The following is a 9,073-nucleotide window of genomic DNA, read 5'->3' as shown; positions in this document are numbered from 1 at the left end:
TTTTTGTATTTATTTTTATTTTTATTGAATTTTTTTTGCATATTTTAAGATTTTTTTAATTTTTAGACACACCTAACATAAATATACTTAAAAAATATAATTTTTGTGATTTTTTTAAAAATTCACTAAATACCAAAAATATGAAAATTCAGTATATTTTTTATTTTTATTAATTTTTTAAAATATTTTTTCACAAATATTTTATTTTTTACATATATCTAAGTAAAATACATCTAAAAAAATAAAAAAAAAATGTTTAAGATTTAAAAAATATTCACTAAAAATAAAAAATTACAAAAAAATAAAAAAATTTAATTTTTTAAAAACAAAAACTAAATATACTGATTATTATTTTAAAATAAAAGAAATATTAATTTTTTTTATTAAATATCCGACAATCACACCATAATTTGATAAAAGATTTGAGATGGCTACCACTACATCTAAGTGTGACCAGCTGAGAAGTAAGGTCCGCAAAGTTGAAGAAATTTTTGTATACCACGACACCACCTTTTACTAATCATAAATATAAATTGGCTAATCTCGAAGAAATTTTTGTATAACGCGACACGACACCACCTTTTACTAGCCATCTGTTAAAACCCAACTCATCAGCTAATCTCCATTATAGCGAAACTTGTTCACAAATTGGCTATGGCTACCAAGGAAGGACTGTATACGAATCCAATCTTCTTTCTCGTCTTCACTTTGTTCTTCATTGGTGGATTTGATTCGTCTCTTGTTGCAGGAGTCAGCACCCTCAGACATGGCGATCAGCTTAATTCCACCGACTCTCTCGTCTCCCAAGGTGGGAATTTCACATTAGGGTTCTTCACTATTCCACAAACCAATTACACTTATTTGGGCATTTGGTACACCAACGACGATCAATTCAACAGAGTTTGGGTTGCGAATAGAAACACCACTTTATTAAGCAATTCCAGTGTTCTCACCATTGACAACGCCACCGGAATTCTCCAAATCACCAGCGGAGGGAACACTGTTCTGAACCTTTCGGATCAAATCACCCGCAACGCAACCGCCACCCTCGAAGATTCCGGCAATTTTGTTCTCACCGATCATGAAAATGGCGATCGACGTTTGTGGGAGAGCTTTGATAACCCTACAGACACGCTTTTGCCCGGTATGAAACTAGGCTTTAACCTTGCAACTGGGAACAACTGGTCTCTCACTTCCTGGTTCAGTGCTTCTTTCCCTGCTTCTGGAATCTTCACTATGAATTGGGAACCAAACCAAGAGTCCGGACAATTGGTAATTTATCGGCGAGGACAGCCTTATTGGACTAGCGGGAATCTGGAAAATCAAACTCAAACTTTTCCAAACATGTTAATGTTGAATGGTCCTCAGTCTCAAGACTATTGCTTCCTCAATTATATATCCAATAATGATGAGAAGTACTTCACTTTCAGTGGTTTAAATGGAAGTTTTTGGATGTTGAAGTTGGAATCAGATGGGGAAATTTATGAGGGTCCTAATCGTCTTTTGCTTGGACCGCTTAATTTTTGTTATGGGTATCAATCAGTTAATGAGGCTAATGGGTGTGTGATTTCAGAGTTGCCCAAGTGCCGAAGCAGTGATGATACGTTTCTGCAGAAGAGGGCAAGTTTTTTACCCATCAATGCTCGCAGTGATTATGATGATAATTCAAGCCTAAGCATTAGTGATTGTGCGCAAAGGTGCTGGAACAATTGCGATTGTGTTGGTTTTAATGTCAATAGCAATGGAACAGGTTGTATAACTTGGACCGGAAAGTTGGAGTATCAACAAGATAACATTACCGTGCCCATATACGTGCTGGTTCGAGGAAATTCATCTAAAGGTAAGTGTATCTCTATTGTCATTTGTGATTTGATCTGCATCTGGTCATGATCATAGAAAAATGTCAATTTAATATGATCCCATTATTAGATAGCAGTGATATGTTTGAGAATTTTTGTAGATGCATTCTGTTAAGCTGAATTTGCATAAACCAATTTGACAACTTTAGACAAGGCATACATATGAACTGAGAAACCACACCCCTGTTCCGGATGGAAATTATAGTGCTTTAGAATCCATGCTTCATCCCTGGCATTAAGGTGAAAATACTTCTTTTTGTTGTTGATAATACAATGTACAATTTGGTACAATCTTGGTTGGTTGGGCTGAGTATAGTACTAATTTAAGCTTGTCTTTAAGTTGCCTAGTGATTGCGCTCTATTAAGCACTCATATATACCTTTGTGACTCAAGCAGGGCAGTGGATAACTGCTGCTCAATGATAACTAGCCTACTGTAAATCCTAATTGCAAGCCATCCAAAGCATGGAAAGGTGGCAAAAAATACAGGGGATTTATTTTAACAAAATTGGGATAAGCATTGGATTGTGATAATTCAAATAGCATACTAGTTGTGGCATAGCAACAATTGTGTGATACAAGAAGTGGTTACTGATAATTTTAGTAATGATTTTTGTGCAGCAAGTGCGGCAAAAACGTCGATATGGATAGTCATTGCACTGGCTATTTCTCTGTTTGTGCTCATTTAGGGCATCTTTGGCTACCTAAGTATGAGAAAGCATAGATTAGAAGGTATAAATGTCTTACAGTAGATACATTAGCCTAGTGATCGTTTATGTATGATGAATATTGTTGACACCATAAATAGTATATTATTATTACTATTATTATTATTGCAGGACAAGTGGCACTTTTTTGGTCAATCAGGAGTTAAGAAAAGTTACAGAGTTAGTGGTCTTGCATGGTGGAACATGGAAGACAAGGTGGAAGAAGTTAAAGCAATATGATGGACAAAGTGACTTAGTGGAAGACATGGAGGGATATGTGGCATTGTGAGAATGAAGGTGGAAGAGTAGGTAGTTTTAGGTGGTTATTAGGTAGTTATTGTTAGAAGTTTTTTTTTCTTATAAATAGCCATTGATGGCTATATTTACGGACCCAGAACCAGATCCAGAAATCAGTTTATTTTTTTTTATATTTTCCAGTCCTTTATTTCTAGTTTTGTACTTTCTTGCACTGCATTTCAAATTCCTAGGAGTATTTTTAAGTAAGTCTATTGCTATAACCCCTTTTGAAGTTGTAAAAGTGCGAAGGTACAATTGTAAACTCTTGTTTACTTAATGAAATTTGATTTCTGATACTATTTCTTTCTCTTTCTTTTACTTCTGTGATCAGTCTTATGAATTTTCTCCTAAAACAAGCCACCGGTAAATGTCCTCTTCATTGAGGCTAAAAAGAACTTTGAAACAATCGTCTGATTAATTGGTTGGCATTTACTATCTTTATAAGAACTTATTGATCTTTGCTGGCACGCTCTAATTATATTTCTAACCTTTGAAAGCCAAAAATGTCAACATATATTTTTAGCACCCCTAGCTGGACCACCATTACAATGGTTAGACGTAGACGACAAGGAGAAAATGAGCGCCTTGAAGAAGGCATAGAAGAAGAAATGACAAACTAATTGAATTTTGCCATTCAAATTTGTCAATATGAAATATATTGGCGTGAAAGAAAAATTTTGGATCTTCAAAAAGAGATCCATTTTCTTGATGAAGAAAATTTCCAAGTTGTTTCTTTATTACCATATTATTTGGTAGAAGAAAAAATACACTATTTAATTGGAGTAATTCATCAACTTGATATGAAAATTTACCAATGGAGACATGAGTTATCAACCCTTTTTGTCAAGTCTTTAATGATTGAATTTTGTGGGGTTTTACAAAATGTTTTCAAGTCTTTTATGGCTGAAATTGGTGAAAAAAATAATTTCATCAATGGCTCGGGGAATTCAAGAGCTCGCTTTTAAAGAGCCAAATTATGAAATTAACATAATGAAAGAGCATGTTCTTGAGTCAAACATGGCTAAGAATGATATTCCATATATGGCTCGGGGGGTTCATACATTCATTTGTAGAGAGCCTAGTCATGAAAAGCTTGTTAGGGAGCATGTTTTTAAACCAAGTTTGGTTAAAAATGATGAGCAACTCACGATTAGTGGATTTAAAATTTTTGATAATGTGGAAAATCTCAAAATATTTGAATTTCCAAAACCACCATATACCACTATCTTCATTGTTCAAAATCCATTTTGGATTTGTGGTTCACATCAAAATTTAATTTTGATGAAAACGATTAACAAAATATCAAAGTCTAGAAAATATATTTGTTGAGTTTTTTTTATACATTTTCACAATGTGAAGCATGGAAATGACCAATAATAATGGTCCTGGCTGTTTTCATGGTTATATATGAAATAGTGGCCAATACAAATTTACAGTTGGCCAAGGAAGAAGAAGCTCTATAGAAAACACAATGAGTTCACATGTTTGTTGTTTTCTATCATGCAATGTGAAAACCATCATTCTTGACCAAAAGCTAGTCTTTGATATGCATTAGACATTTTGGCTTTGTTGTTGGTCAACGTGTGTGCTTCGAAAGCCCTTTTTGCCATAATTTTTTAGCTTTGAAGCACTCCATCTTGCATCAACAACAGTTTTGAAGAAAAAAAATAATGGTGGTTGTGAACCTTCAAAGCTTTGCCGAGTATTTCGAAGGATGTAATTAGTCATTTGTTGGCACCTTCGACCTTCGAATGATGATTTTGGCCCTCTAGTAATACCTTTAGAGGATGACTTTCATCCTTTGAATTACAACTATTCAGGAATTCGAGAAGTCTCATAATTTTTTGTTATCATATTGGCTACTATCAATTGAGACATTTACTACATTTACATGGCGGTAAACTTCGAATCGTTTCAGAGTGGCTTCTGAGCATTCTGAATTAGCTTCGAAGTAGCTCCAAGGAGGCTTTAATATGTCTTTCTTTATAATGAACCTTCTAGTAAGCTTCAAAGGGTGCTAGAGAAGCTTTGAAGGATTCCAAAAGAGCTTCGAAGAGGGATTTTATAATAAACATAGTAGTGTTGCCATTTCATTGAAGTATTAACCATGATTTTTGGACACCATACATAGTGAGTGTATGCATTCATTGATTACAAATTGGTGTCTCACGTTAAAATATTGAACTTGCCACCTAAGAAAGTACAAAGCTTCCACTCATGACGCATACCAAACATGATTGGTATGTATTGTGGCCAAATCAAATTGGTGCTTCTTGATTCAAATTGATCACATTAAAGCACTCATATTGAATTCGAAGCACATGCCTTCAGTGTAGTGTCCCTTCGAAGCACTTCGTTGGTGCTGGTATTTGAAACACTTTATTACTCATATCAGTTATGTGCTTGGTTCGACTCTTTAAAAATTCAAATAAACATAATTTTTAAAGAGTCATGGGGGGTAATGTTGACACCATAAATAGTAATATTATTATTATTGCAGGACACGTGACATTTTCTTGATCAATCAGGAGTTAACAGAAGTTATAAAGTTACAAAGTTAGTGGTCTTGCATGGTGGAACATGGAAGACAAGGTGGAACAAGTTAAAGTACATGTGAAGAATATGATAAACAAAGAGACTTAGTGGAAGACATGGAGGGAAATGTGGCATTATGGGAATGAAGGTGGAAGAGTAGGTAGTTTTAGGTGGTTATTGGGTAGTTATTGCTGGACGTCTTTTCCTATAAATAGCCATTTATGGCTATATTTACGGACCGAGAACTAGATCTAGGAAGCAGTTTATTTACTTTACATTTTCCAGTCCATTATTTCCAGTCTTTTACTTTCCTGCACTGCATTTCAAATTCTTAGAAGTAACTCTAAGTTATTCTGTTGCTGTAACCCCCTTCGAAGCTGTAAAAATGCGAAGGTACAATTGTAAACTCTTGTTTACTTAATGAAATTTGATATCTGACACTATTTCTTCCTTTTTCTTTTACTTTTATGACCGGTCTTCTAAATTTTCTCTTAAAACAAGTCATCAGTAAAAGTCCTCTTCATTGAGGCTAAAAAAAACTTCGAAGTAATCGGTTGATTAATTAGTTGGCATTTACTATCTTTGTAAGGACTAATTGATCCTCGTTGGCACACTCTAATTACGTTTCTAACCTTCAAAAACTAAAAAAGCCAACATATATTTTTAGCACAGCTAGTAGGACATGTTATAATGGCTAGACGTAGGAGGCAAGGAGAAAATGAGCGCCTCGAAGAAGGTATAGAAGGAGATTTAGACACGCATACCCTAGAGGATAATGCAATATCACATCCTGCAATGACCCAGATTTTTCGTAAGTCATCATTTATTTATTATTACTTTATTTTATTTTGAGACTTCATTAATTGTATAGTTACATGAGAATTTAATGTGATAGTTAGTTAATTTAATATGTTAGTTAATAATATATAATTAATCTGAATATTTATATTTATATATTCTAAATAAAAAAAAAAGAATTATTGATATAGATTTTATATAAGATATTTATATTTATATATGTCATATTTATGATTTATTTGTATAATATAATATAATAGGAAATTAGGTTATTATATATTTAGACTTAGGTTTAAAATATACTTTTAGGTTGTAATCATAATAGTGTGTGAAAGAATTGCCAACTTAGCAGCAACTGAGAGAGAGAGAGAGAAAGAGAGAGAGAGAGAGAGAGAGGGGGGAAGAAAGAGGAAATGGGAGAAAAAAAAGGGTTAGGGTTTTGTTTTGGTGGCTCTATTAGTTCTTCAAATATTTTTTTGATCTGCAAAAATAATTGTGAGTGCAAAACCCACTTTTGTTGATTTATGTTTAATTCGTTGTTTTTATTTATTTATTTGATGTTGGTTTGATTTTGTATTTGCATGTAGTTGATAGATTGATTTCAATTATTTTAGTTAGTTGTGTATGCAATGTTTAGGGTTTTTTTTATATATATTTATTTTGTGGTTGTAATCACACTTATGTATATATGAAATTAAAATAAATTGGAAACCTATAGATAAATTCCTTATACTCCACCATGACTCCATGGATTGTTGTTTTATTTGAGTGTTGGCGAGAAAGAGTGTATATATATATATAAAAAAAAGGGTGAGGATTATGAAATTAATTTGAATGCCTTAGACTTGGCATTGTTATGTTTATTTTCATGAGTAGATGAGGGATTGTGTATATATATATTGTTACCTCGTTCTCAGGAGTCGACGAGTGCTTTGATTTACGCGTGTACCTATGTACTAACCATCTGGAGAGTGTGGGTCAAACTCAGGACGATATCCCCGTGCAAGTTTGGCTTCGGAGCGGTGTTAGGTATACGAGAGGCACATGGGATATATGTGTAGACCGGAAGTAAAGGACCGAAGTGGTGGAGTTAAGGTACAAAGAATTAAATATGAACTTGTTGGTATTGTTTGCATTGTTTCGATTTGTACATCTTGAAAATAGTAAATGACCTTGATAAATTATGAAATTTGGGTGGAGGCATGTATACGTAATTCTAGACAACTTTTGTGTTTTAATTTTTTACTAAAAAGATCAATTAAAACTTGTAATTGGATGATCTTGGTTATAGTAGGTTTTATTCATTTTGGCAATACTGATTTTAGAGACTGTTTTAACCCACGAAACGAGCTCATTTTTATTGATTTTGCGAAAACTGAAGTAAAACATTATTCTGAACACTTTTTGTGTTTTGAACTTTTTCGAAAAAAATCATGTTAGGGCAGTTTCTTTTCTTTTTCAGTTCCAGATTTTTTGATCGAATTTTGTTTAGGATCTTCTATTAAGTTTTTCTCTCAACCTGTTCAGATTTTACTAAATTCGTCCGCATAGCATTTTAGAAAATTTGATTATGTACAACTTTGATTCTTTGAGTTTTGGTCAATTCAAATGATTTAAGTATGAAACAATGCATTTTTATACTGCTTTGACAATTTACTTATGATTAAATTATATTAACTTTATTTTTTTTTGCAGAATGGTTGGCCTTACTAACTTTTTTTGCAGGGTTGACCCAACATAGTTTTATGTTTATTTTGTTTATTCTATACTCAATTTATATTTAGTTGTGTACAGGTAAGAAATGCCACCGTATCTTGAGAAACTACCCCTTCGTTTCAGTGCGGGTGAAACTACTTGTCTTGTCTCGTAACAAGAATTAAATGTACTTTTATTTGTGTCTGGTGGACACGTGGGTGTCAAATATTTGTACCCATACCAGCATACTTCTATATTGACCCGTTTTGTCTTTTGGCAACTCGGGTGCGTTCTATTTGAGTGTAGCCGAGCTTTCTTTGCAGGATTAGTTGGGACTATGGTGGTGACGAGAAATAACTACAGTTGTTAGATATGTTACTTGGACTTCTTTTGTTTTCTTGAGCTTAGAGTTGATATTAGTTTATGTATTTATTATTTTTTTATGACCTTAGTATTTTGATAATTTGGCATGGTTTGTAATTTTACATTATTTAATTTGTTTTGACCATTTATTGTTACTTTAATGTTGGAGGTATTTGATAGTTATGAATCTATGGTGGATAGTTTGGTTGGCATTTTGTTCCTTTTTTTAATCTCTTGTACTCTTTTGAGCATGAAAATTTACTTAAACCTTATGGGACGAGAACGTTTAGATTTTGTTTCATCCCTAGGATTTGGATGATGGAATACTGATTGGGGTTTAGTTCTAATTTAATATTTAATTGTCCAAATTTTGGGGCGTGACACATCCCATGAATGTTCCTTCTTCAAGTGATCCTGCAGAAGTGGTCGAAGAGACCAGCACTTCAGGACATGCAGCACATGTCCAAAATGTTGGACAGGGCCATGAAACTGGACCTTTAATTGTTCTATCTACCCAACCAATGAATCCATGGGATGGATTAGTTGATGTTATGGGACAACAATTAATGTATACAATGGAAAGATGGGCAACATCATTTTTGGATTGAATGAGCTCTTATCAACCACCTTTCATAAGATTGGCTGAAGAGAACATAAACTTATTTTAGCAGAGATTAGCTCGAGATAAACAGCCTATGCAAAATAATAGGCAAACTAGTGGTCAAACTAATAATCAAAACCATGAGAGACCATCACCTGTGCCTCAATCATGGTACGAAGCTCCTCCTAGACCACTGATAAGTCAGAACATACCGTTGCC

The 9,073-nt window shown here is 33.6% G+C and overlaps 1 protein-coding gene across 3 annotated transcripts in view; it reads left to right on the top strand.

Moving 5' to 3' along the window:
* The first annotated feature begins 450 nt into the window (after positions 1–450).
* The window catches only part of LOC114275342 (G-type lectin S-receptor-like serine/threonine-protein kinase CES101), a 52,751-nt gene continuing 44,128 nt past the window's right edge, over positions 451–9,073 (top strand). The window contains exons 1-3 of one of the 3 annotated variants that reach the window (XM_028217359.2): positions 451–1,840; positions 2,480–2,590; positions 2,698–3,161. In XM_028217359.2, the coding sequence (XP_028073160.2) occupies positions 655–1,840; positions 2,480–2,547 (1,254 nt within the window). In that variant the 5' untranslated portion in view covers positions 451–654 and the 3' untranslated portion in view covers positions 2,548–2,590; positions 2,698–3,161. Of the gene's footprint in view, positions 1,841–2,479; positions 2,591–2,697; positions 3,162–8,196; positions 8,442–9,073 lie in introns of those variants that run through there. The other 2 variants (XM_028217361.2, XM_082895773.1) reach the window with 2 other exon arrangements.

Source organism: Camellia sinensis, chromosome 11 (assembly GCF_055761805.1).
Source record: "Camellia sinensis isolate YWXY chromosome 11, ASM5576180v1, whole genome shotgun sequence".
Lineage (NCBI taxonomy): Eukaryota > Viridiplantae > Streptophyta > Magnoliopsida > Ericales > Theaceae > Camellia > Camellia sinensis.
The sequence above is the reverse complement of the archived record's forward strand: the minus strand, read 5'-3'. Positions and strand labels throughout refer to the sequence as shown.